The sequence below is a fragment of the Petaurus breviceps genome, unplaced genomic scaffold, assembly GCF_028583685.1.
Source record: "Petaurus breviceps papuanus isolate PSGF00001 unplaced genomic scaffold, PetGlider_PUasm1.0 186, whole genome shotgun sequence".
Lineage (NCBI taxonomy): Eukaryota > Metazoa > Chordata > Mammalia > Diprotodontia > Petauridae > Petaurus > Petaurus breviceps.
In genome coordinates this window covers 31,546,420-31,574,009 of record NW_027185798.1, presented here as the reverse complement: position 1 = coordinate 31,574,009, position 27,590 = coordinate 31,546,420, and the positions used below count along the sequence as shown (strand labels likewise).

The following is a 27,590-nucleotide window of genomic DNA, read 5'->3' as shown; positions in this document are numbered from 1 at the left end:
GTCCCTTACCCTGGAGCTTCAATGAAAGTCATCTTTCCCTTTAACACACTTTTGCTGCATCTCTTCTTGTCTCTGCCCACTCAGAACCTGAATCAGAATCCACGGACTCTATTACCCAAATTCTATGGGCTGTACTGTGTACAGGCAGGTGGCAAGAACATTCGAATTGTGGTGATGAACAACCTGCTTCCACGCTCAGTCAAAATGCATGTCAAGTATGACCTTAAGGGCTCAACCTACAAGCGACGAGCTTCACAGAAAGAGCGAGAAAAAGTGTTCCCCACCTTCAAAGATCTGGATTTCTTGCAAGATATGCCAGATGGCCTCTTCTTGGATGCTGACATGTATAATGCTCTCTGCAAAACGCTGCAGCGAGATTGCTTGGTGAGTGCCCCCTCTCCCCTTCAAAAGGAACATCAGGATCATGCCTCAGTCTTGACCTTATGACAAGCAAGGTAGGATGATATTCCTTAAATGTCCCCTCCCTCAAAAAAAAGTCACCAGACTTCCCACTGACACCAAATATCACAATGAGCCCAGCCCTGTGAAGTTTGTAGTTATAGTAACCTCTTCATCACCTTGCTTAGCTCCTCTTTCTCTCCCTGCCACCTGGTAGTGGATTCACAAGAATCTGGTATTATAAAGTGCAGAGGGAAAGGGTGGGCAGAGAGAGGGGGTGAAAGATGGCAAGAAAGACTTGGGAGAAAATGGGGAAAATGGGGTGAGTGGCCCCAGAAGAAATGGAGGATTTAGGGAAAGATGATCTGCCATTCTCTAGAGAAGTCAACAAGGTATATTTGAGTGGAACTTTTGACCCTGAGTTAGGCCAAGAGGAGGGTGAAAGGGGAAGGGTCCCCATCCCCATAAGGCCTTTCTTTATTAGAGTCACAGGAACCCCATCTGTTTATATTGGGAAAAAGGAGAGAAGAGCTTTTTTTCTTTGAACTTTAATTTGCTATTGGTATTTTTTGTTTTTACATTACCTTCATTTCCAAATTTATTCTTCATCCCTCTCCTGTCTGGTGAGCTTGCCTTTGTAACCAAGAGTTAAGAAAGAAAGAAGAAAAAAAGGCACTTTTGGAAAACTAATACACACATCAACCAAGTCCGACAGTAATAGGCAGTGTCTCGTGCCTTCCTTTCACAAAGGAGAAATTCATTTTTTAATTTCCTTTAGGGCCAAACTTGGTGGTCATAATCACACAGCAGTTAGTTTCATTTTGTTGTTCTTTCCATTTACAGTGTTGTCATTGTGTATGTTGTTTTCCTGGCTTTGCTTACTTGACTTTGCACCCGTCCTTTTAAGTCTTCCCATGTTCCTCTGAATTCTTCATAATTGTGGTTTCTTATAGCACAGTGCTATTTTCATTATGGTAAAGTGCCACAATTTATTTAGCTAATTCCATTGTTTCTAGTTCTTTATTTCCCATTATGGTTACAACCAGTTCACAACTTGAAAAAGCAATTCACAGCTTCATCAGCATTGTATTTTAGTATGCCTGTCTTTCCATAATCCTTTCAACATAGACTGTTAGCATCTTTGTCAATTTGCTAACCAGAAAGTGAAAGAGTTGTTTTGATTTTGATTTTTTAAAATTATTTATGATAGTTGGCAATTCTTCTTTTGAGAACCATTTGTTAATAGGATAATTCTAAGAGCCCTTCCAAACTCTACCTGGGGGGGTCCTCTTAATAATTCTCATCCTCATGCTGGAATTTTCATTTCCTTTGTTCCAGTTTGGATTACGTGTGTCTCATAAAGCCTCTGGTCAGAGTTTCTTCCTTGTGCTTCCTAGGTGCTACAAAGCTTCAAGATCATGGACTACAGTCTGCTGGTGGCGATCCACAACATGGAACATGCGCAGCGAGAGCGGCTGCCCACTGAAATGGGCTCTGGGAATGACACCCGAAAACCAGCCCCACAGAAGGCCCTCTATTCCACAGCGATGGAGTCCATCCAGGGGGAGGCCCGGAGGGGAGGCACCATGGAGACAGAGGACCAGTGAGTATATGAAGGCTTCTGGGAAGTTCAGTATAAGGCAGGCCACTGTTGTTGGGAATTCAGTTTAGGACAGGACCATCTTGGGCCCCATCCAAGAAAATCTAGTTATTGAAATACTACTAAGTGAGTTTATAGTATGGGTAAAAATCTAGTGTGATTGTGATATCTATGGGCAGGGTTGGTCATTGTCCAGTGGGGCTTATTAGGGAAGGTTTCCTGAAAGGCAGGTTGGGGAGGGTTGGAAGGAACATGCCTACAAAATGGTTTTTGTAGGGAGAGGATTTCATGATTCTATATATAGAAGTATATATAGACACTTCTACAAAGTATAGTTTGTGCTTTGGTGAGCTCAAGTCCATGCCCAGATTTGACATAGGGATGGGAGGCACCATGCTCTTACCACTCTGTGGATTCCTCATTCTTTTCCCTCTTTGCATTTGTTCCAGGATGGGTGGCATTCCTGCCCGAAACAATAAAGGAGATAGGCTGCTGCTTTATATCGGTATCATTGACATTCTACAGTCTTATAGGTGAGAATCTCTTGGACAGCTAGGACACAGAAACCCTGGGTTTGGGAACTGAGAAGGGATGGGTGTTCAGTCAGATAAATTAGCCTTGCCTCCAAGGTATCTCCTGATTAAGACTCATCATAGGTTTCAGGACATGTGCTTGTTATGCAAGATTTCAGATGAGAGGCTTCATTTCCTCCCCCAGTTCACACATACCTTCTGGTAGAAAGCTAAGTCAGCCCTAAGACCATCTGTCTGCTCTTGCTTTGCATCATGTGAGTCACACTTCACTGCAGACTGTAGCGGGAAGTTACTTCTCTTCCTTTCTCACTTTCCCAGTAGGGAAAAACAAGGGAGTTTCTATAATTGGGCCAAGAGCCCTAGCTTCTGGTCCCAGTGAGAAGAGGTAAGGAGCATCTGCTGCAGCCCAGAGTTCCTCTCTCCCTCCTCCCCTGGGAGACTCTTGCGTTTGAGAATACTGGACAGCTACATAACAAGTATTCAGTATTTATTGATTTTTTTCATGAAAAAAGAATCACCTGTTTTTAGATGCCCACTAGCACCACAACAAACTACAGTCAGATCTACAGAGTCACCTCGGTCCAGATAACTACCTCATTGCTCACATAGATTGTGTTCTTTTTTACATTCTCTGATCTTACACTGTGCGTGTTCCCTCCAGCAGTGCAGATTGCAGCTCATCCGAACCTGCCCATCTTGGCTGACATCTGTGTTTGCCATCAAGCTTCCATCCAACACACTCAGTGCCATTGTTACTTTCTCTCGCCATAGCAGTGGACACAAACAGCCCATGGGGGGAGGTCCCTTGCTCTGGCGAGTGTGGCCAGCCCATCTCCTTTTTTGATCATGCATTTATTTGATGGCATCTTTACTGAAGTTCCCTATTTTGTGTAACAGCCTGTGTGTGATCTCCACAGTCTTATGCTTTTTAATTCTTTGGAGACTATATAGTTTGCTGTGAATTGCAGCCAAACAATGTCACCACTAAAATATTAAAGTTAAAACGAGGCTTTGTTCCTAGGGGAAGGTTGGTGTCATTAAAAGAGCTTTGCAGTTGGTGAAAGCCTATCCAGCCTGCTCTCTTCCTTCCTTATCATTCTGGCCTCAGCTTATTGCCCATTTGCAGTTGTCCAATTGAATTGTTCAATTCTTAGGAAGATTAACAGTTTGGATGGCTTTGTCCTCCTAGCCACCATTTACCCACCCCCCAAAAAACAAATCATAATTAATTTTTTTAGTGAGTCCATGACTCACAGGATGTCATTGCAGTAATAACTCTTTCACAGGTTCATGAAGAAGCTAGAACATTCGTGGAAAGCTCTGGTCCATGATGGGGTAAGTGGGTTGTTTTTACCTGTCTCTTCACCCTTTTGTCCTGCATTTCCCTGCTCAGTTTTCTCTGTAATGAAATGGGTAGAGTTGACTTTGAGTTTGGGAAACCCTGGGTTTGAATTCTGCCTCTGAAATATACTGGCTGTATCACTTAGCCCCTCTGGATCTGTTTCCTTGTGTGTAAAAAGAAGAGATTGGACTCAACTGACTGTCAGACTGCCCAGTTCTGAATTTATGACCCTGTGGTCCTGTGACCTGCTGGCTTTTGAACCTGGGCAGGTCACTTAATTTCTCAGTGCTCCAGGCACATCTCTGACTCTGTGTTTCGGAGAACGTTACAGCCTGGGTTGGTCAACAAATTCCCTCTTTGAAATCACCAGTCCAGTCTCACTCCCAGTTCCCTCTTCTACCTCTGTAGGTGCTTGGCCCAGGGGCAAATGGCATTTAGAACTGGGGAGGTGTCCTATTTTTCAGAGCCTTATTTCCCAAACCTGTTCTACTCCACAGGACACAGTGTCAGTGCACAGGCCGGGTTTCTATGCCGAGCGGTTCCATCGATTCATGTGCCATACAGTATTCAAGAAAATCCCCTGTAAGTGGTTCTTCCTGGATGACCCAACCCCAACACTGTCCCTACACATTGTACCCCTGCGGGCATTTGAGAGGTCTGGGGGAATTACAATTTGCAGCTTGGGTATGTGGTGGCCATGCCAACTGCTGGGTCAGACAACCAACTAGATAAGGAACAATAAGATACCTTCCCTATCTTGGGGTGGGGGTGGGAGGCATGCAAGGAGGGTGTCTTTGTCTCCTGTCCCAGGCCATGCTCAGAGGAGTTACTATGACATAACCTTACTGTGGCTCATATCGTCTCACCAGGGACTCTTCTATTTTTCCCTCTCAACACCAAAGATAGACTAGTTCATCATGGCCTCCATGTTGCTTTAGGCCCTTTCCTTTTACTCCTAAATCTACCGGAACTCATTCAGCAGGGCCTTAGGGACCTAGGAATTTTATGCAACTCTACCAAGTAACCAGGTCTTTGCTTAATTTCTGTTTATGGAATAAAGTTGTCTGGGATGGTGCAAAAGAAATCAAAGACAGCTTCTTCTTTCAAGAGGGACCTAAGTTTGAAAGAACATACAGAAATATAAAGCTTTAGAACTTTTAAGACAATATACCAGAAAAATGCAAGTAGTACTCATTGACAATTTAAGAGGCTGAAAGGGTAATCATTTTCAAGTCTTCTTGAATTTGGAGGGGTGGACAGAGTATGGGGGACAGTCAGAGAATGAACAATGGAGTTAAAATACAAAGATTATTCCATATTAGGGTTTAGGAAAAGCTACATCTCCCTTACCTTTTATTGTCCCATTTTCTTCATCAACGGAGCTGACTACTGAGGGGCCCCAAATAATGATGTATTCCTGTACAAGTTAAACTTGATCTTCCCTTTTCCAGGGATGAGGAGGTGGAGAAAGGGAAGTCAGGTACTTTATACATTTTTTCTTGGTGCTGTGTTGAGTACTAAGCCGGTCTCTCTCTCCCTTTTGAAGTGAAGCTCTCTCCTTCCAAAAAGAGTCGGATCAGTTCATCCCTTCGGCGCATGGGCCCAGGTGGAAACTCCCTCTCCCCTCCCCAGCTGACAGTCCCTGTCTCTGGAGATAACAAGGCAGAAATGACAGCACAGGTGGAAGTGGAACCAGGTTAGCACCGAGAGTGGGGGCCACTTGTTATTAGGAACCTCCCCCCCTTCCTTCCCCAGCATCTTTCAGGTTAGGATGCCTGTGATCCCAGAGATTCTGTGAGCTTCTACCACATCCTGGACTCCTTTAGCTGACCCAGTGGGACACTTGAGTCCCTATAGAGTTTTCCTCTTCTCCTTCCTCACTGGTTCATATTTATTTCATCTTTCACCTTCTAGGCATCTACTTTCGCCGTCCTGATTTACTCCCCCGAACTCCACCAGTGGATGAGACCAATAGTGACTCTGCTGCCACCACCCTTTCTACCTCTCCAGGCAGTGAGAAATTCAGCACACCAGCCAACAGGTTTGTTTCTTGGCCCTCTCTTCCACAGGTCTCTCATCCCTTTCTCCAGTTCTCTGTACTCTTCTGGGAAGGCAGTTGGTGACCCTGAGAGGTCATGGTCTGTCCTCTACTCTCCACTTAGGTTCATGGGCGTGCAGGTTCACCTTCCTGTGGGCTCAAGCTCAGAGATCCTGAGAAGGGCAAGAAACCTCAGCCTTGATCGGTGAGGGGAGGGGCGAGCCCCTAGTGTGTCTGCCTAGTCCTCTCCTTGACTGCTCTGATCTCAAAGCTCAGCTCCCTAGCTCCACTCTCCAACCCTTTCTTTGTTCAGTAACCTTCAGTCCAATACCCTTCCTGTCCCTGCAAAAAAGTGGTTTGGCCTATGTGGGATAGTGTTGTCAACCTTGTGCGAGGGTCCAGAGTGAGGATGCTGGTGCAATTCATGTTACTGTTGAGGAAGCCAAAGACCATAGTAGGGAGCTATCTAGGAAATATTGTTTTGTTTGGCTAGTCTGAGCAAAGTAAATCCCTAACTTAGCTTTACCTTAACCTCTTCCACCTGATGCTCACAAGTGATAACATTGAAATAAATAACTTGGAGGGGTAGGGGGAGCAGGGCAGTCAGGAGGAAAGATAATGAGGCCTGAGCAGAGACAACCCCTTACCCCATCTGACTTTTCTCCCCTAACACTTTTCCTCCCACAGTTCACCTCCATCAGAAAGAATTGACGCGGTAGAGTCAGAATTCAGCTGTGTGAGTGACTGGGATTTGGGGAGGTTGGTGTCCTAAGACAGTAGAGGAATATTATCGAGGTGGGGAGGGCCTGGTTGTGCTGTTAATTGCCATAATCGCTTCCCCCTTTGTGATTTAGCGATGTGGCCCATTTTGGGTGGAGAGCCTTTGTTTCTGCTGCCCAGGCTAAAATGAACTTGAATTAGTCCGAGTTCTGATTCTCTTCTACTCCTCTCCTTCCCCACAATTTTACTTATTTTTTCTTTCCCTCTCCAGTGAGAAAAAACCCAACAGAGGACCTGGCACTTGGAATTAGATTCTTCCATCATTGTGGTCCCAAGGTGTCAGCCCCAATCCCAGCGCTGCTGAGCTTCCCCTTTCCTGGCTATTGAAAAGGAGAATAGTAGAGTCTGGGAGAAGCTTCTCCCCAAACTCCTGAAGAGGAGCCTCTTCCCCACCCCCAGGATGGGCATTAATTAGTGCCTTAGTCAGTCCAGGCAGTGTCATTGTGTGGAGAGCATCCAGGACCCCAAGTTGGGTGGCCCCCATTCTGCACTTCCCAGCTCAGCTTCCAAAGTTGACTTTAGGACTGTACCCTCTCCGAAACTGAAAGTAGGGCTGGTGGACTGTGTGGTTCTCTTCTGCCTTCCTTGCCTCTTTTTTAGCAACTGGACTCTGTTCCTTTGCAGCAGGCTGGCTGACGACCCCCACCTCGGCTCTCTTCTTGGCTTCAGGAGGGGAGGTTCTCTGTAACTTTGGTAAAGGTTTTTTAGGAAATAGGGGTGTTCTACCCCCTCCTTGGCTTGGGTTTTCAGAAGCTCCTCACACTCCTCCCTCCCTTTCTTTTAAAAAAAAAAAAGATTTCAAGCCAATTTCAGAACAAGAAGTTGGACCCTGGCCACCTCAGAGGCCTCAAGCAATGAGACATCGGGGGAAGGAGTGCAGGCTCCCCATAAAGAGAAGAAAAGCTGGTAAAGCACAGGACAGTGACGACTATGACTCCAGGAGAATCCTCATTGCACCCTCTTCTCGGAGCACATTATGAGTTTCTCCTGTCTTAAGAATCTGAGATAGGAGACAAGAGCCTACACATTGCTAAACAAAATACTTACCTTGGAGTGGCCATGGGATAAATGGTCAGAGATCTGACCAGGATCTCTGCTGACTGTCAGGCCACACTGATTATTACTCTCTGCAATTTAAAATATTTTCTGGTTGTTTCCTGAATATAAAGACTTATCAAGTGAATCTTGTATCCTTCTTCAAAGGATTTCCCCTCCTTGCTCTTTCTTACCTGTTACAACAGTGTTCGCTGTCTGGGGAGCCAGGCCGGGAGGGTGGACAGCTTTGTGTATGTAACAGACAGTCCTTGCTGATGAGACGGAAGAATGTAGCGTCTCTCAAATCTGATCCCTGCATCCTCAAGAGAAGAGAAATTGGGGAGAAGGTACTTTAGACCTCTGTTCCCCAGTGACAAGGATCAAAGGTCTCCACTTCGCCACTCTGGTCTTGTGGGGATAATGGGGGCTGGAATCTCAGGCAGACTGTTGAATCCCCATTCCCCTTTTCCTCTCCTTTTCCTCTATCAGGTTAGTCTGTACCCAAGTAACTGTCTATATTAGACACCCCAACCCCCACCTGAAGCCAGTTTCTGGCCTTCTGTCTTTGCTGCCATTTTTTAAATAAGAAGGAAACAGAATTCTTGCTATTTTTTTCATGATTTACTATTTATGAAGTATTTAAGTGTTTTATTCAGGGCAGAGTTATTCTCTAGGGGGTGGGAGGGAAACAGGATATTGGAGGGGAGGGCTGGGCCTCTGTATGGCAGGTGGAATTAGAAGGGATGGGGACTCAACATTTCTATGAAGTGTAGCTATCTGCCTCTACTTTGTATTGTTCAAAAACAGCAAATGCATTATAAAATGATGAGTACCTGGTTTTAATGTATTAAAACTTTTATCAGTTATTTTAATCCCTTTTAAAAAGCTTTTGGTCTTTTTCCTTTCTGGTTCTCTTTTACCACTCTCCCTTCCACACACTTCATTCAGGTGACCCCAAACTGTTGCCTTCTTTTTCTCTGAGACTCACCCTGCCCTCTCCACGTCCCCTTTTCCTGGTCTTAGTTTATTTCCAAACTTATGGTAGAAGCTGCATTATAACCTTGTATTTTATACTCCATTTTATGTCAGGACACAGGTATGTGGGATGGATGGATGGTGGGAGGAAAGTTTACCCCATTAATGCTTGGGTTTCAAATGTTGGAATGCTATCTGGCCTCCTCTAACACTGTCTGCCCTGAATAGTGACCCTTCTCCTCAGCCCAGTTTTCCTTTCCAAGGTGCCCAAAGTATCTTTTTCCTCTGCTGTGCTGAACCTGAGTTCTCACTACTTGCTTAGAATAGGACAGATAGAGTAAAAGGAAAAAGGTGAGTTCCTTCTAATCCATCCTATGGATTGAATGAGCCAGGTTGAAAGCCACCACTTTCTTCTCTACAACACCCTTCAATAAATACTGAACACCTGATTGTTTATCCATCCTTCTGGAAGAGGACCATGACATTAGGAAGGTCATGCCATGACTTGCAAGTGAATTGGATTTAAGTGAGGAAAGGCTATGCAAAATCACCAGCCTCACTTTCTCCTCCAGAGGCATCAAAATCCAGTGACAAGATATAGATCAGGACAACTGGAGATGGCCCAAAGGACAAGTAAGACCTGAGACAAAAGATGGACAAGTTTGCCTCCTTAAAAGAATCAGTCTGAGGGAGTGGCCAGGTGGCGCAGTGAGTAAGAGCACTGGCCCCAGAGTCGGGAGACCTGGGATCGGTTCTGGCCTCAGATACTTAACACCCACACAAAATAACTGCCCGTGGAACCTTGAGCAAGTTACTTAACCCCAGTTGTTTAAAAAAAAAATCAGTCTGGGAGTGTATGTGTAATATACTTGACTTCAAGGATTCTGCCATCTAATTGGGAAGCAGAAGAAAGACAAAAACAACTTTTAAATGATAGAAGGCAGTTTTTAAGTGCCCACACGTCACTTTTATGCACTTTAAATGCCATTATTGATTTTTTTAAATGATTGTTAGGAGTTGATAGAAAGGTAAAGTCTCTGGTTGGGCAAGTTTTATGGCAGAGGTAGATGGGAACTGGGTCTTGACAGACAAGCAGCGTTTGAAGGTGAAGGGGTACCCTGAAAATAGATGTTCAGGGGGAACAATAAATGACACAGAAGAGGCTGATTGGACAGTTGGGAAAAGTAGGCAAGATTATTATGGGCTTCGATGCCAAGCTGTGAAGTTTGAACTTAATCCAGTAGACAAAGGAAGGCTTTTGAGAAAGGAAAGAGGTGTTTCAGGTAACACTTGAGAAAGCTTAATCTTTCAGTGTATTACAAGGCCCAGAAGGAGAGATTACAGTCCAGGATACTTTCATTCAGTGATTTAAGGTTTGCTAAGGACTTTGCTTACAACCCCACGAGTTAAGTGATTGGTATGTTGTCTTCATTTTAAAGATTGGAAACTGACACTCTTAGGAGGTTAAGTCATTTGCCCCATAGCCACACGTCCAGTGGGGGTTCCCAACTCTCAAATCTGTTGCTCTCCCCACTACCCTTTACTACTTTTCAGAAGGGTGCTGCTGTAAAATTCAGGGGAGAGGTGATTAGGGCCTCCAGTGGTGTGGTAGCATTGGTAATGGAAATGAAGGAACAGATTCCAAAAGAATGTGGAGAAGGGGCCGCTTGGAGAACTTTGGAAAACTCAACCACTTACTAAGCATGTGTTCCTGAGCAAGTCACTTAACCCCTCAAGCTTTAGTTTCTTCATCTTAAATTGAGATGATGTATAAATGTCAGTTACTTGTTTCTCTTGGTGCAGTGACAAGGCCACTAAATTGGGGGTCAGAGGACTTGGATTAGATTCTCCAGCTCTGGCACTTACCACCTTTGTGACCGGAGGCAGATCTTGTATTTATACTTCAGTTTCCCTCGTTTTATGGGTGAAAAATGAGTTCTCAACAGCTCAGAACCTATATTCTTTTCATTACCATCCCTTATATTCTTTTCATTACCTCCAGCCAAAGATGATTTGTGAGATTGGAAAAGGCAAAATTCCTGGCCTCAGTCACTCTGATTAGCTAAGGAGAACCATTTTTCACTCTAAAAAAATTAGGCCAAGGAAGTGCACTACTTTCTTCAATCACTTTGACTTGGGTCCCTTATGTTAGTGCTGCTTACACTGAATGGGCAGCTTAAATGGGGTTTGGCCAACTCTTGGGGGTTTCTGCCTTGTGTCGGTGGAGCCCTCCAGTGGTCAGCAATAATACCTGCTTTTTATTCCGCAGTCAGTGCTGTTTGTACAAAGGAGCAAGTCCTAACATGTCATCTTGGAACTGAGTAGGATGTGTAAAAATTAGGAAAATTAACATAAATCATGAAGATAAAAGGGTGGGAAGCCTTTGGAAGATCATCTTGCCTTTATGATGGAAGTTTTACAACTTTTCTGGTGTTTTATATTTAAATTCTTATATCCAACCAAAATTCCTCCTGAATTGACTTAAATCCATTTCCTTTTCAGTTTTTTAGAGACAGAAAACAACTTTTCACCCTCATTAAGATCCCAAAGCAGTACGTATTTCATTATACTTTGAGTTTCTACTTCCAATGAAGATAATAGTCACCCTTCATGTTTCTCTAAATTATTTATTATAAACTTTCTTTCTCTTTATTTTTTAATCTTGTTTTTATTGATTTTTGTTTTCTGCTTTTACATCCCCTTCATTTTAAAAAATTGATCCTTTTCCCTCCTCTACCTTTCATCCCTGGTAACAAAGATTTTAAAGGAAAGAAGGGATAAAAAGCTATTCTGCAAAAGCAACTAACACAATAATAGTTTCTGACAATGTATGCAATATTTCACAACCAGTCACTGTCACTCCATCCCTGCAAAGAGGGGAGGGAGGTGTGTTTTCTTAACCTTTCGCTTGAATGAAGTGAGCAGAAAGAAACAATACTATTCAGAAAGAGAAAAATACTGTTCATAGCAACAATATTGTAAAAACAAACAGCTTTGAAAGAATTAAGAACTCTGATCAATTCAATGTCCAGCCACAATCCTCTTGACGTGACCCTTGATGAAATATACTTCCCAGGTCCTGACAGGCAGGTGGTAAGACTGGAGTATAGATTGAGACATGTATTTTTGGATATATCAGTGTGGAAATTTGTTCTGCTTGACTATCTATAGTATTTGTCACAAGGGGTTTTTCTCCCTTTCTTTTTCAGGGGGACAGTGGTGAGAGGGATAGAAGGTAGATTATGATTAATTGAAAAAAAAAACCTCTGGGGTCAAGTTTGGTGATTATAATTATACAACATTCACTTTTGTTGTCTTTCCCTTTACACTGTTTGTATTGGTAATCATTTAATAATTATTTGAACCTCCATAAGGGCCAGAACCTGAACTAATTAACCATAAGAAGCACCTCAGCTAATGGGTCTGAGTAAACTCGGAGAATGCTTCCTGTGTCAGCAAGGCTGGAGGGAGCTGACCAGAGTCTTCTGCTAATGACTGCCAAGGACTTGAATAATGGGACTTTTTCTTATCTTAATATTACTTTATGGACATATACTATGTTATGTCATGTTAATGGTAAAGAAAACATATCGGGTCATAATTTCAATTGAGACTTTGTCAACTCTCTTATTGTATTTATAGCCTATTAAATTAAGAAAATTCCTTTTCTCATGCTATGGTTAAACATATATGGAGATCATAAATTTGAGTGACACAGACATGCTGAGTTGGGATTGTTCTAAAAACATAATTTAAGGCTGGTCATTCTTTTATCAGTCAGTCAGAACTTATGTTTTGGCTCCGTGCAAGCATGAATATGCTACCTTTAAGGGAATAAACAATATGAATTTATATATTATTTAGCCTGTTTGCCTCTTTTAACTAAATGTTCAGGTCAACAGTATATATTATTTTCTTGGTTTTCTTCACTGTTAGTTCATAAGTCTTCCCATGCTTCTCTGAATTTTTCATATTTGTAGTTTTTAATGATGTAGTAATTACATCCATGTGTCACAGTTTATTTAGACATTCATTTCCCTGATTCATCTCTGATTTAACCTTGGGAAGAAACTAGGTGGGGTAGTGGATTCTGCTGGACTTGGAGTCTAGAAGACTGTTCAAATCCTGCCTCAGGCTGTGACCCTTGACAAATCACTCAACTCTTCTCAGGCTCATATGTAAAATGGGGCTTAATAATAGCACGTCTCAGGTTTTTTTCTGATGATCAAAGAGACATAGGTAAAGCTCTTTGCAAACCTTAGAATGTTATTTAAATGGATGCAGCTAAGTGATATAGTAGAGAGTGCCAGTGGATCCCCTGAGCTTGGAGTCAGGAAGCCCTGATTTCAGATTTGGCCTTGACACTAGCTATGAGCAAGTCACTTAACCTCTGCCTCACTTTCCTCAACTTTACAGTGTGGGACCATAGCCCCCACCTTTCAGGGTTGTTGTATCAGATGAGATAATTGAAATGAGATTAGCACAGTTCCTAGCAAGTAGTAGATGTTAGATAAATGTTCATCCTCTTCTTCTGTCTCCCTAAAATGTTAGCTGTTATTAGTAATAGTAATTTTGGTAGGGGAGCTAGTCATATGCCCTTGACTAAACAATGGCACACCACCTCCATGAAGTCCTCTAGTGCTTCTCCATGGCATGAAGATTCCGAAAGACCATCAATAGCTCTGACAAATTTTACCACAATAGAAAGATTTTGAAGATTGTCCTAGCAATAAGATTGTGTGTGTTCCAAGGACAAAATGGACAGGCTATCATGAGTCATGTGGCAATAATTTTTTTTTTACCATGGCTATCCATTAAAAAAATAAATGGATAAGTAAACTAAATGAATGATAACTAGCATTTTTGTATATTGCTTTACATGTTTTCTCATTTGATTCTCAGACTAACCCTGTGAGATAGGTTGGTAGGTTGGTTGTCTTTTGTTCTGCAAGAAGACCAAAATAACATCACTGGGTTGGAGCCAAGGTGTGATGTGTCCGACTGTGGCTGATCAGACCAATTTGAGCTCAGAAAGCTTTACTTTTACTTTTTTATTTGGGCACAAATAGTCCATGTGAACATTTGGAGTGGGAGGTCTCTAAATTTACACGCTTCACATTTCTTTGAACTACTGCAATTCTGTTTGAGACCACAGCGACTTCTTTGATGTGAGTACAACAGGCTGGTTGGTCCTTTGCCAATGTCTCCCATGTCACTCAAGTGATTCCAGACTTCTTAAGAGAGACCTTGAGAGTGTCCTTGTATTGCTGCTTCTGACCACCAAGTGAGCACTTACGTTGTTTATTTTCCTTAAAATAATGTATCAAATGTACATTTGGCACTGGCTCTCACTGATTGGCCAGTGATAGGTCCCAGCCCAAGTCTCACTTGCTCTTTGTTTGGCTTTTGATGGCTCAGAGTGAGTGTAAATAGCAATTGTTTCTGTTCTGGCCTTACCTTCCCAGATTGATTTCTTTTATGAAGGCCAACTAGGCCATCTCTTGCTTAAATTCTTACCTAGTCTTTAATTAATGAATGAGAGTTGCCTCAGATAAACAGATCTGGGGAAGACTTCAGCTTCAAAAGGCCAAGGTCTCCCACTTCCTTCAGGGCCATGAACGGTCCTCCCAACCTAGGTCTTGCCACTGGACTCTGAATGACTCTGAAGGAGAGAGTGAGGCTGATGACTTTGCATAGCCCTGCCTCACTTGAATCCAATTCACTTTCAAGTCAAGACATCCCCCTTCTGAAGTCATTGGTCCTCTTTCAGAACAAAGGACAGAACCTTTGGCATTTGAACTACGTGGCCAGCCCATCAAAGTTGCTCTCTCTGCAGAAGAGTTTGAATGTTTGGCAGTTCAGGTCAAGAAAGGACCTCAGTGTCCAGTACCTTATCTTGCCAGGTGATTTTCAGAGTCTTCCTAAGACAATTCAAGTGATTGTGGCATGGTGCTGGGAGACTGTCTAGGTTTCACAAGGGTACAACAATGAGGTCAGCACAGAGGCTCTGTAGACCTTCAGTTTGGTAGGCAGCCCAGTACCTCTTCTCTTATACTTTCCCTCAGAGCCTCCCAAACATTGTTAGCTCTGGCAATTCCTATGTCAACCTTACCATCTATGTGTACATAGTATACTGCCAGGTAAGTGAATTTACCCACAGCATCCAATATTTCTCCATTTGCTGCAACTGATGGTTCCATGTATGGAAGGTGTGGTGCTGGTTGGGTTTTCTTGGTGTTAATTTTTAGGCCAAAATTAGTACAAGCAGCAGAGAATCGATCAGCCTCAGAGGCTGCATTGGTAAGTTACTGGTATGTACTATTATCCTCATTCTACAGATGAGAAAACAGGCTGAGAGGGGTTAAGTGATCTGGCCCAGGTCACTTAACTAGTAAGTATTTTCAGTAGAATTCAAACCATATCTTCTAGACTTCAAGTCTAACACTTTGCCCATTGTGCCATCTTACCTGTCTCCACAACATAGAAAATGACCTTCAGTCCTGTGTCACTTCCCCTTCTGTTTCTTCAGTGATATTAACAGTTGTAGAAAATCAGGGCCAAAGGTGCCTCCAATCACAAGGTTTTTAGACTACCTGTAAACTTTATGAAATCCTTGTCCAGTGTACTAGAGAAAAAAACTGAATCAGCCATCTTGACATTCTTGTAAATGAAACCAGAAAACTGTCAAACAGGAGCTAAATGGAAGGGTGATACATAGGTTCTCCTTGGAGAGGTAAATAAAGGTATTTACATTATCACAAATTTTGAACTGGAAGAGACTTTGGAGGTCATTTCCTCAACCCCCTTATCCTACAAATGATGAGCCAGGGTCCTAAAATGACTAAGTGACTTGTCCAAAGTCACCCAGGTTGTAATTTGCAGAGCCAGGACTCTGAATCCAACATAGTGCTATATTACCTGTCTAGATAAAAGCAATCTTAAAATTAATATTCAAGAGTTGCACAGTATTGGGTAGTCAATAAATAATTATTCAGTGCCTATGTTCTGTTTTAGTAGTGTTTTAAGTGCTGGAGTTACAAATCTGAAAAAAGAAAGTTACTGCCCTCAAGGAACTTACAATCTAATTGAGTAGAGACAAAACACACAAGGAAGCTGAAAAAGGTGAGGAGAGAAGGTAGCAGAGTGACATGGTGGAAAAGTCAGAGTAGACTTTTTTTTTTACCAAGGTAGTGTAACCAAGTAGAAAATGAGAAGTCCTTAAATGGGGGTTTGGAGTTCATAGCCCCACTTTCCAGGTGCAAAGGGTAGTGTATGAGATGGTGACCCAAGGCTGATGACATTTGCCTGGTGAGATTAGCCTAAGAATGAGTCTCCAGGTGCATGATAAAGTCAGCCAGGTGAGAACTCTCTTGGAAGGACCATGTCCATAGAGGAGATCACAGAAACCTTTGAGCACTCTATCATCTCCTGTTCCTACGTACACTTTTAAAAGTATGGCAAAAACTAGATAATGATCTAATTAGGATTTAACCAAGAGACAGTGTAATGGAGAGCTGTCATTGCCTTTTTAATGCATTTCAGGCTACAGCAGCCTTTTTTCAGATTTTTCATTAATGTTATTTGCTAACAGCTTCTGAGCGATTTATAATCTCTCGGTTTGGTTTTTTAAACTATGGCTGTACCATCAACGGGAGCTGCGGTGCAATTTGTATTTGTCAGAGGGTTTGCATTTATCTCTACTGAATTCGCATTTTGTCTTACGTAGAGCTACTTTTCTCACTTATCAAGATGATTTTGTATTTATTCTTGATTCATAAATTCCTTATTAAAAAAAAAATCTTCGAGGGCGAAGAATTACTTCTCTTCTTCCAACTTTGAGGGTGAAGAATTTGAAGGAAGGTACCTGCAGCACGGCCTCGGGGAGGGACTCGCTCATTTCGTTTCCTTAGCCGGCAAGCAGTCCCACCTATTGTTTGGTCAGAATTGTGGTGGGGAAGAAGATCCGTATCATTTCCATCCCAGTGGAAATTAATAACCCAGTCACCTATTTAAAAATATAGCTACAGGCTTGGAAAGGTGGCAGACTTCTAGGGCACAAGTTTGTATCAAGGGGTGGTTACTGTATCGATATTTTTTGCCGTTTTCCTTTGCTAAAAGGAAGGTTTCAATCCGGCCTCAGACACTTAACACAAAAACTAGCCCTGTGACCTTGGGCAAGTCACTTAACCCCAATTACCCTCCAAAAAATTAGCAAAAGGTGGTGAAGTGAATAGAGCACCGGCCCTGGAGTCAGGAGGACCTGGGTTGGGATCTGGCCCTCAGACACAACACAGAAACTAGCCATGTGACCTTGGTCAAGTCAACTCCAATTGCCCTCCAAAAAAAAAAAAGCAAAAAATTAGCAAAAAACAAACAAAAAGGAAGGTTTCACTATGAAGGGGAGAAGGACATTTCCATAAATGATTACGATGCAAAAACAAAAGGTATAGAAAAAAAATGTACAATTTTTTGAACCAGAAGTCCTCGCCCAGCCATCATCCTCTCTTCCCTTTCCGTTTTCCACCCCTAGGAAGCACGTTCAATTCGTATAAGCGGGGCAAATCGTAGGGCTTTTGAGTAGGTCCCTACAAGCAGGGTTAGGGCTGGAAACTGCACCATATGGAGCCCTGGGTTCCTGTGCAGTCTCTTACACATGCCGGCTGTGTGACCCGGGACAAGTTACTTAACGTCTCTGTGCCCTATTCAGGTCAACGAAATCCCACGTGCAATTCCCATCCCTCTCCTTCTTAACCATCCACCGCAGCTACCCCAGCCTGGACAGTGCGAGGAGGAGTCCGGCTCCCGGCTCTCGGCTCCCGGTCTCTGGTTACGCCCCGAGCCTCGCTCTGCACCCCTCCCATTCCTGGCCTACAACTCCCAGAGAGCTCCGCGGCTCCCACTGTGCGGCGCAAGCGCCGGACCCGGATAGGACCCTGGGATTGGAGGGGCGGGTTAAGCCAATAGGATAAGGCATTGTTAGGTAGTCCAGAAGAGCCGGTCAGGGAGGGAGGAAGGAGGCAAGATGGTGTTGGAAAGCACTATGGTGTGGTAAGAGACCCGGTCCGGGGCGACGGGAGGGAGTGGGTCCGGGCGGGGGACGCGAAGAGCCGCCACCGGCGCTCCTCGGGAGTGGGGACGAGGCAGTCGCGGCTCGTGCCGCGGCGGCGGCCCCGGCGGCTGCGGCCCCGGGCGGATTCCCTGAGTCATCCCGGGGCCGGGGAGGGCAGGCTAGAGGGGACGGGAGAGGCCGTCCCCGGGACCCGGGGTCCATCGCGGCGCCGCCCGTGCAGCCTGTCCTCTCTCGCTCCTTCCCCGGGCGTCCCTTCCTTGCTTCCAGTGCCCGCTCGGGCGGCAGCTCCGCTCCTGCTGGCGAGGGGCCGTGCCCGCAGAGGCCGGAGGCGCCTCCCTGTCCCGGGGACCTTGTCACTGGATCGCGGGGGACCAGAAACATACCCCGAAGCGCGTCTGCCCGCAGGAACCCTGGACAAGTGCCGAGTGGCAGTTAGAGCGGTGGGTGCGGGGCGGCCGAGGCACCAGACTCGGGCTGGCAGAGATGGAGAAGGCAGGTCCTAGGGCTCCGTGGGGCATTCGAGGCCCCTCTGACCCTTCCACCCTTCTGTCCCGCCTCCCACCAAGTACCGGTGACACTCCATCGCGTGGCTCTGGGCTTTTTCTCTGGCACTGTCCCATATCTGGAGAGCTCTGCCCTCCTCGCTTTAAGCCCCCACTTTTTACAGGAAAACTTCTGTAACTCCTCTTAATTCTAGTGCCTTCCCTCTGTTAATTCCCTCCTGTTTATCCTGTATGTAGCTTGCTTTGTATATTCGTATTTTTGTGTATGTTTTTTCCGTTTAAGATTGTAAGCCCCTTGAAGGCAGGGATTTTTGTGTGCCTCCTTTTGTATCCCTGATACAGGGCCTGGCACAGCGCCTGGCACCTAGTGTGTGCTTAATAAATGTTTACTGAAATGCATTATAGGATGGGGAGGGCCTGGGGGAGAAGGAGGACCTAGCATGAGCAAAAGTGCCAAGGTCAATGTTGTGTTCCGGGAACATTTAAGTAGATCAAATTGATGAGTGTGGTGGGTTCCCGTCGCGAAAGAGTAGTAGAAAAAGGTGAAGAAAGGTCCAGATTGCAGGAGGACTTGCCCGCAAGAGTAAGGAGGTTGGACTTCATCTTACAGGTGATATGAAGTCGTTTGTTTGAAGGTTCTTGATCAAGATGGAATCATAGTGCTAGGTTGCTTTTTAGGAGGATTAATGTAGTAGCAGTTTAGGATGTATTGGAGAAGGGAAGGATTGAAAGCAACAAGACAGTTTACTTCAGTGATATAGGCTTAGAATAGTTTTAACAGGAATGTAAAGGCAGGGACAGATGTGGGAAACCTAAGGGCACATGGATTCCAACATGACATCCACTGATGGGGCAGGAGAGTCAAAGATGGCTTTGAAACTAAGTAACTCAAGGTAATTGACATAAATAGGAAAGTTCAACTTTGTATGTTGGATTTTGAGGAAAGATGAATTTAGTTTCAGGCATCCATAGTTTGAAATTCTACAGGACTCCTCTGGTACAAATTTATAGTGGGTGCAGAAATGAGAAGAGGGATGTCATTTGGTGAAGAATATGTATTTAAGGGGCGGCTAGGTGGCACAGTGAGTAAAACGGCCGCCTGGAGTCAGGAGGACCCGAGTTCGGTTCCACCCTCAGACACATAACACCCACACAAAAAAACTAGCTGTGTAACCTTGGGCAAGTTACTTAACCCCAATCGCCCTCCAAAAGGCAAGAAAAAGAATATGTATTTAATATCTACTGTGTAACTGTAGGAAAATATTTTTTAAAATAGAATCTAGCCCCTGACCTAAAAGAGATTACAAGCTAATTTTCTTTAATGTTAAACCTATCTTCTCCTGCTGTGGCTTTCTTGAAGATAGGAAATGTTTCTGTCTTCATTTTATTGAGCCCCTTGCCTCATTTGACTCTATCTTTTCCATTCCTTCTTCATATGTTGATTTTATTCACAGTCCATTATTTTCCTTATACTTAGTAACCATTTGAGCTATTCTCAAAGCTTTTGTTTCTCCTTTCAAGGAATTTGGATCCAGATTAATCCTGGAAGCTAGAGGAAGAGCTCTTGCTCAAAACACTCTTTACCCTTTTTGTGAGGATATAACTAATCAGGATCGATGAGATCTTCATTATCTTAAAGTGACTTAACTATTTTATGGATTAGGTTCAGCTCATTTTTAGTACTGAAATTATGGATCTCTGAATGAAAGGTTCCCAGAACCTGAGAGGGTCATGTATTCCAGCTTATTCCTAAACAGGAATTCCCTTTATATCATCTTTGATAGGGATCCATTCTCTGCTTAGAGATTCCCATTGATAGCCCATTCTATTTTTGACATTTCTTACTGTTAGGAAGTTTTCCTTCTATCAAACCTAAATTAGCCTCCACAGTTTCCTAGTTTTGTCCTTTATGGCCAAGGAGAACAAGTCACAGGATTTCAGAGTTGGAATGGATCTCAGCTCATATAGTTCAGTGGTTCCCAGATTTTATAATTTAAAAAAAAATTTTGAAATCTACCTCATGATACTAGTTTTACTGCTGTTATGCATTGATTGAAGAAATACATAATGACAGAATGCTACTAGGAATTCCATAGCTTTCAAATTAATTTGTATTGTATTAATAGCAGCATCTACATACATTTAAAAAGTTTTATTTGTGAGACATTCAGCTACAGGAGGTATATTTGCTTTTTGTTTTTTGCTTTTTTGGAGGGGGGAAGGTAGGGCAGTTGGGGTTAAGTGACTTGCATCCGAGTCACATGGCGTGTGTGCGTGTGCATGTGTCTGAAGTGTCTGAGGCCGGATTTGAACTCAGGTCTTCCTGACTCCAAGGTGGGTGCTCTATTCACTGGGCCACCTAGCTGCCCCTTATATTTGCTTTTTTATGATACTAATGCATTTAATGTTGTGACTGGTGCTGTTTTTTAGTTGTCAGAGAAAATTGATTAAAGTGATAAAAGTTTAAACCATAGATTTGGTTCCACAGATAGCTTCTTTCAATATTTAGATTTCAACAATTCAATTTTCAACAAATGCAGAAAGCCCACTTTTGTAAATGTGTGTTGGAAAAAAAGGTATTTCACAGCCTTTTCTGACAGAACTAACATGTAGCCAGAATTCAGCCCAGTAATTTTTTATAAAGATTAATTTTAAAGAATTGTCATGTGAAAGTTCCTTTAGACTGACTTGTTCTTTTGATGTGAGACCTGGCAATATGGTGCTACTAACATTCAGTGTATATTTTTTTTAATAAAGTTGTATCTTGAGTTAGGAGTGGGAAAGTATTTCCACAGCTGTACTTGCAAGTATATCCCTTTATTTGCAGACCCCTTCTGATAACTGGATAATGTTTTGACACACTACAAGGATCTAGAGTCCACAGGTTGGGAATCACTAACTTGAACCTAAACATTATCTACCTAAGAACCTCCTTGAGAATTAGTTATCTATCTTTTGCTTAAATACTTCAAGGAAATCCTGCTACCTTCCAAAGGTGCCCCATGTTGGCCCTTCAGGTATTTGAAGACAAGTGATCATAGCTGCCACCTGCTTAAATGTCTTTTCTCCAGTGAGCTCCTTTATCTTGAGTACCTCTCAGGTAAACCCCTCTCCTGGGCCTCCTTGCTTTCTCTGTTTCTTCTTTCTTCTGTTCCTGTCCCCTCTGAGGCTTCTTCAGCCTCTTTCCCATACCATTAAGTCGGTATGTGCTGACCTAGTAGAAGCATTTTACTGTCATATGAGCCACAACATTAGAACTTGTCCTGGACTCACTTCCATCCAAGACAAATAGAAAGTAATTTTGAATTCTCTTCCTGCAGCATCCTTCAGCTAGCTTGGATCACCAAGTGTAGCCATTCACGTACATGTTCCACCTTGGCCCAGAGCATTTGTGTCCTTCACTGTGCTCGCTCTGTGGCCTTGGAGGATCTAAGGGGAAGCATGGGAAACTCACACCCTTCCAACCTCGTTTTTATGACTGAATTTGTCTGCTTTGTCTGTCCCATCTTCTGTCAAAGCTGCTGACCAAACTCCAAGTGACCAAGTATAGAGAAGCAGTGATGGGACTGCACTTGAAGTTCAGTTAGGACAGTGACTAGGATCGTCAGATGAGAGCTGGCTGCATGAGGTATCCAAGGCCACACATACAGTGGGGGCCAGAGACTGGCTGTGCTACTATCAGGGAGTCAGTTAACCTCTTGGCCTCATTTTCCTCATCAGTAAAATGGGAAGGACAAAATTTTACATCTAGTTCACAGGGGTATGAGAATACCCTCTTTTTTTTTTCTTTTTTTTTTGCCTTTTGGAGGGCAATTGGGGTTAAGTAACTTGCCCAAGGTTACACGGCTAGTTTTTTTTTTTTTTTGTTTTGGTGTTAAGTGTCTGAGGCTGGAATGGAACTCAGGTCCTCTCGACTCCAGGGCCAGCGCTTTACACACTGCGCCACCTAGCCGCCCCTGAGAATACCCTCTTTAAACCTTAAGGCATTGTAGAGATTTGCTATACTATACTTTTCTTCAGCTAGTTTGTATCTTACTTGTTTGCATTGGTATGTATGCTGTTTTGCACATATTCTTAAATTTTGCTCGCCTCTGGGAAGCTTCCAGTTTGATGGGAGACATAGACCGTTAACAAATTAAAGACTTAAAAATACTTAGAAAATAGTACTTGAATTAACACAAACTGTATGTCATAGTACATAGGTGCTTAGGAGATATTGAAGGGTCCCAGGAAGTAAGAAGGGTGATATCTTAGGATACAGACATCCCAGAAACATTGTTCATTCCCGACCCTGTGCCCTGATTCCACAGTGTTGATAACAGCGAGTACATGCGGAATGGGGATTTCCTGCCCACACGGCTACAGGCCCAGCAGGATGCAGTCAACATAGTATGTCATTCCAAGACACGAAGCAACCCCGAGAACAACGTGGGACTCATCACACTGGCCAAGTACGAAAGTTGGACTCGGTGGGCTGTGTTATTTTCCCATGAATCAGTCCATTTGTGGATTTACCTGAAATGGGTTGCGCACACTCAGTACTTCTGTGTGTAAATGTAGAGAATTCCAATTAATTTGAATAGCCTGGACAAAACATAGTAAAGTAAGATAAACTGGATAGGGGAAACCCAAGTTATAGTCTATTTAAGAATCAATTAAGAATGACTTTCAGATTATTGGTGTCACTTTGCGTTGACCACTGACAACTCACCATTTCCCCAAACTAATTGTCTTCTCAAAAATGGGTTTGGAAAAGAAGGTTTAGATTGGGGGGAGGGGGGGACAGGATTGAAACAGAACAGTGGACTGTGGGGCCCCGCCAAGAGATTGGATTGCATTGGGCTGGTTCCCTTGGTCCTGTCAGTGAATCTATGCTCATTAACCTCTGTATCTCTGTACTTGCTCCCTCTTTAGTGGAAGAGATTGCACACATATGCAAATGAAAAATATGTATAAATTATAGTAATCCTAAAAGGAAAAGGTGATTGGAGCAGTTAGGAGGCATGTACGCTGGCCTGGATTTACTTGAACTGTCTATCCCTTCCTAGTGACTGTGAGGTACTAACTACGCTAACCCCTGACACTGGCCGAATTTTGTCCAAGCTCCACACAGTTCAACCCAAGGGCAAGATTACCTTCTGTATTGGTATCCGCGTTGCCCATGTAAGTGTGACAGACTTTCCTGGCTGGTCCCACAGGGCCTTCATACCAGTTTTTCTTTCCTTGGAATAATCTCCTTCTGCCTCCCCAAATCAAACAGGAGTATGGAAGTGATCTAGAGATATTTAGCCTTGAGAATGGAAGAGGCGAGGTGGAGTCCGAGATTGAGGGGATGTGGGAAGGGGGGAGTGACTTTGGAGTACAAATACTAGCTTTTCCCAGTGCCCAAAGCATAAAAAGGATATTGGGGTTCAGACCTTGGGGAGGTCTGGGACTTGGAGGAAGAAGGAGGAGCAAGGCCAATGAGATCTCTTCCTAGAAACCATAAGAAAGGTCTCCTGCTCTGGGCGGGGGGGGGGTGATTCAGTGGGCAGGCAGTGATCCCTGGCTTGTCTCTGAGACTAGGATTCCTCTTTTTTTCCCACAAGTTGGCTCTGAAACACAGACAAGGAAAAAATCACAAGATGCGGATCATTGCTTTTGTGGGCAGCCCGGTAGAAGACAACGAGAAGGACGTGAGTCTCACTAGGGGATGGGACAGGACAGACTTGGAACAGGGAATGGAGATCAGAAAGATCAGAACATTTCTGGGGAAGGGGCTGTTTGCGACTCTGGACCTTAGCATGGATCTTAGATGGAAGTGAGGGATCTCCTTGGATGGTTGGGCCTTCCCTCATGAGGCTGCTCACTGTGTCTCTGGATAGTCACAGTCCCCTCCGTGCTGGAGAAGGAACAGTCCGGGTGAGAGGCTGTGCTTGTCTGGAGTGGCGCTTTTCTTGGGGGTGAGAGGTACAGGTAGCGTGAGGTCAGGGGAAGAGGGCAAGACTTGAAGTGAGGAGATACCAGACCTTGTATCCTAGTGTTGACACTTAGAAGTATGACAGTTAAATCACTCTGAGCCTTAGTTTCCTCATTTTTAATGTAGGGAAAGTAATATAGCTAACATTTATAAAAGACTTTAAGGTTTTATATTATAGCACTTTACGTTTATTATTTAATTTAGTTAGTAATGTTCATATTTCCTACCTCACAGGTTGTTTTGGAGAAAGTACTCTGTAAATCTCAAATTGCTACATAAATGTGAGTTACTATTTAATTTATCTTTCATTTTCCCAACTCTCTTTGTAGCTGGTGAAGCTAGCAAAGCGACTAAAGAAAGAGAAAGTGAATGTTGACATTATCAACTTTGGGGAGGAGGTAAGTGGGGGCCAGTTGGGATCCGAACTTGAACAAACCAAGAAGGAGGAATCTTAGGAGGTAGTGAAAAGAGATCCTTATTTAGAGGGGCACTTTTCCTGCAAGAGCTACAAGGGTGGGAAGAATGATGGTTCCCTACTGAGATTGGCCTTCCGTGTTGTTCTTTCCAGGAAGCAAACACAGACAAACTGACAGCCTTCGTGAACACACTAAATGGCAAGGATGGGACCGGCTCACATTTGGTGACAGTACCCCCTGGGCCCAGCCTGGCTGATGCCCTCATCAGCTCCCCTATCCTGGCTGGAGAAGGTGGCGCCATGCTGGGACTAGGGGCCAGCGACTTCGAGTTTGGGGTGGATCCCAGTGCTGATCCTGAACTGGCTCTGGTGAGGGGAAAAACCCTGATCCCACATGAACCCCCACTGTCCCTCATACTTGCAGCATCTCTAGGACTCCTAGTTATTCATTCAACACATATTCCCTGTAGACCTACGAGGTGCAAGACACTGCTTCTGTTTCTGTCTCTCTCCCCCAAACCCATTAAATCCTCACTCTCTTTCTGCTTATCCAGTCTTTGGAGACTCTAATCTCAGGTTACATCAAAACTGCTTCTTTTTGAACCAGTTTTCTCTGGTCCTCACCATTTGACCCCAAACGCTCTCCTGCTCCCCTTCTCATCACACCATCCAGTTGTCCTTTTCGTCCTTTTCCCTGAAGCATAGACCCAAATCCACTCTTTTATGCTCTTGCTCCAGAGCCCCACCTAATTTTCCTAGAGCTGGAGGAGCTGGGAAACTGACTCCTGCCCTTCCCTCCTCCTCTCAGGCCCTTCGTGTATCCATGGAAGAACAGAGACAGAGGCAAGAGGAAGAGGCAAGACGGGCAGCAGCAGCCTCTGCTGCTGAGGCTGGGATTGCCACAACTGGGACCGAAGGTGGGGGTGAGAAATGGGAACCTAGGGCTGGATAGCCTGAGGTCTAAGACCAGGAAGAGGGCAGCATGACAGAATGAGGGTATGGGGGAAGGGAAGAAGAGATCTCTGACAGCAGAGCAGGGCCCATCCTAAAGGGCCAGGCAAAGGCATGGGAGAAGACCCCCTGCTACCCTCTGGTTTTCTTCCCCAACTCCTCAGATTCAGATGATGCCCTGCTGAAGATGACCATCAGTCAGCAAGAGTTTGGTCGGAGTGGGCTCCCTGACTTAAGCAGCATGACTGAAGAAGAGCAGATTGCATATGCCATGCAGATGTCCTTGCAGGGAGCTGGTGAGTGAAGGCCTGGAAGGAAGGGCACATGGACAAAGGGCATGGGGTGTGTGCTGACCAAAGGGACCTTTCTTTTCCAGAGTTTGGTCAGGCAGAGTCAGGTGACATTGATGCCAGCTCAGCCATGGATACCTCTGAGCCTGCCAAGGTAAGGGTTATATCCCTTCACCTCCAACTCCCCAGAAATGAATTAGCATCTGTCTAGGACTCTGATTCTGGCCCCTCCCTACTGCTAGCCCATAATCATCAGGGCCTACCCCTGGAGAATCCTGTCATTCTCCTAGGGCTTGTGTATTCTTAGTATTCTGACTATGGGAAATCGGTGGAAAAGCAAAGATATTCTTGCTGAGCGGAAAAGACACAGTGAACTCAGTCTTAGGGAAGGGACCAGGAGAATCCTGTTTTCTCTTTTGTTAAGAGGATCAAACTAGATAGTTCTCTAGAAGAGGCAGATTTGTTTGAATATGAAAAGGGAGTCCAGGTAACAAATTATCTAGGTGATATTCTGTGAATTTTGTCTTCCTTTGACCAGGGAATGTCCCTCTTGCCTAGGCACATTCAGGGGCAGGAAAAGAGCCGAGGAAACAGGATGCCCCAAGATTAATATTGTCATTTCCCTAGGAGGAGGATGATTACGATGTGATGCAAGACCCCGAGTTCCTCCAGAGTGTCCTGGAGAATCTGCCAGGTGTGGACCCCAACAACGAGGCCATACGAAATGCCATGGGGTCACTGGCCTCACAAGCTACTAAGGATGGAAAAAAGGAAAAGAAAGAGGAGGACAAGAAGTGAGGCCAGAGGGGAAGGGGTGCTTGGGCTCTTCCCTGAAATGGGGCTAAAAAGGGTGTTGGGGGAGTTGTCACATAGTGTTTAGGTGATGGTCTTGTTTTAACAGTTTAACAGTTACAACTGAAATAAAGTTTGGTGATTTTTTTTTTTCCTTAAAACTCAAAACTACCACTTTGGGTGAGGGGGAAGGACTGTAAACCCAGGGAGAAGGGGATTTTTAGCTCCCTTGGGCCTCTGAGGTATGTTCACTGTCGGAAATAGATAAAGTGCCAGGAAATGAGGGGAGCTGAAGAGAGACCTCTGTTCCTGGGGTAGAAGAAAAGGAAATTTGCCAAATAAGATGGATGTTGGCCTCGAAGTTAAGAGTAGATCCAGTTTTAGGAGGACTAATGGAATTTAGAACTGGAGCCCTTCCTTGTACCAGTGAAGAAACTGAAACCCAGACATATCCAAGGGCTTGCTCAAAATCAGTCATTGAACTAGGATTCACCCTCGGGCCCACTGACCCCAAAGTCTGTGTTCTTTTAGTTACACCATGTTGTCCTTTTTTTCTTCCAACAATGTTACTGGGGACAAAAGTCATCCAGCTTCTGTACCAGAAATACAACTGGAAAGGGTGATAGTTTCCATGTGGCCATCACTGAATGGTCACATCTAGGGATTCTGCCCAACTTAATGCTTCATTCCAGGACTTGGGATTGGTTCAAATTGAGGGCTCAGAACAATTTATTTTTTTTTTTTTTTACAATTTCTGCATCTTAGCTATTGCTGCCCCCTCTCCCCCCACAACCTTTCTCCCCAGTCAGGCAAACTTTAGGATTGGAACGCCTTTACAAAAGCCATTTCCTTGCCTCCCTCCTTTTGCCATTTTCTCACTATTTTTTTTCTTTTCACTCCTCCCTTCT

At 44.1% G+C, this 27,590-nt stretch overlaps 1 protein-coding gene across 1 annotated transcript in view; it reads left to right on the top strand.

Annotated features, from left to right (window-relative positions):
* The window catches only part of LOC138162229 (putative PIP5K1A and PSMD4-like protein), a 49,587-nt gene extending 22,737 nt beyond the window's left edge, over nt 1-26,850 (top strand). The window contains exons 7-28 of the mRNA XM_069089263.1: nt 85-384; nt 1,797-2,002; nt 2,449-2,532; nt 3,819-3,867; nt 4,372-4,456; nt 5,421-5,570; nt 5,789-5,915; nt 6,037-6,117; nt 6,600-6,648; nt 14,768-14,842; nt 14,951-15,002; nt 17,467-17,603; nt 17,683-17,750; nt 22,586-22,726; nt 23,324-23,438; nt 23,864-23,950; nt 24,564-24,632; nt 24,803-25,018; nt 25,458-25,566; nt 25,765-25,896; nt 25,977-26,044; nt 26,518-26,850. Coding sequence (XP_068945364.1) covers nt 85-384; nt 1,797-2,002; nt 2,449-2,532; nt 3,819-3,867; nt 4,372-4,456; nt 5,421-5,570; nt 5,789-5,915; nt 6,037-6,117; nt 6,600-6,648; nt 14,768-14,842; nt 14,951-15,002; nt 17,467-17,603; nt 17,683-17,750; nt 22,586-22,726; nt 23,324-23,438; nt 23,864-23,950; nt 24,564-24,632; nt 24,803-25,018; nt 25,458-25,566; nt 25,765-25,896; nt 25,977-26,044; nt 26,518-26,688 — 2,571 coding nt within the window. The 3' untranslated portion in view covers nt 26,689-26,850. The remainder of the gene's footprint in view (nt 1-84; nt 385-1,796; nt 2,003-2,448; nt 2,533-3,818; nt 3,868-4,371; nt 4,457-5,420; nt 5,571-5,788; nt 5,916-6,036; nt 6,118-6,599; nt 6,649-14,767; nt 14,843-14,950; nt 15,003-17,466; nt 17,604-17,682; nt 17,751-22,585; nt 22,727-23,323; nt 23,439-23,863; nt 23,951-24,563; nt 24,633-24,802; nt 25,019-25,457; nt 25,567-25,764; nt 25,897-25,976; nt 26,045-26,517) is intronic.
* Nucleotides 26,851-27,590: the final 740 nt, after the last annotated feature.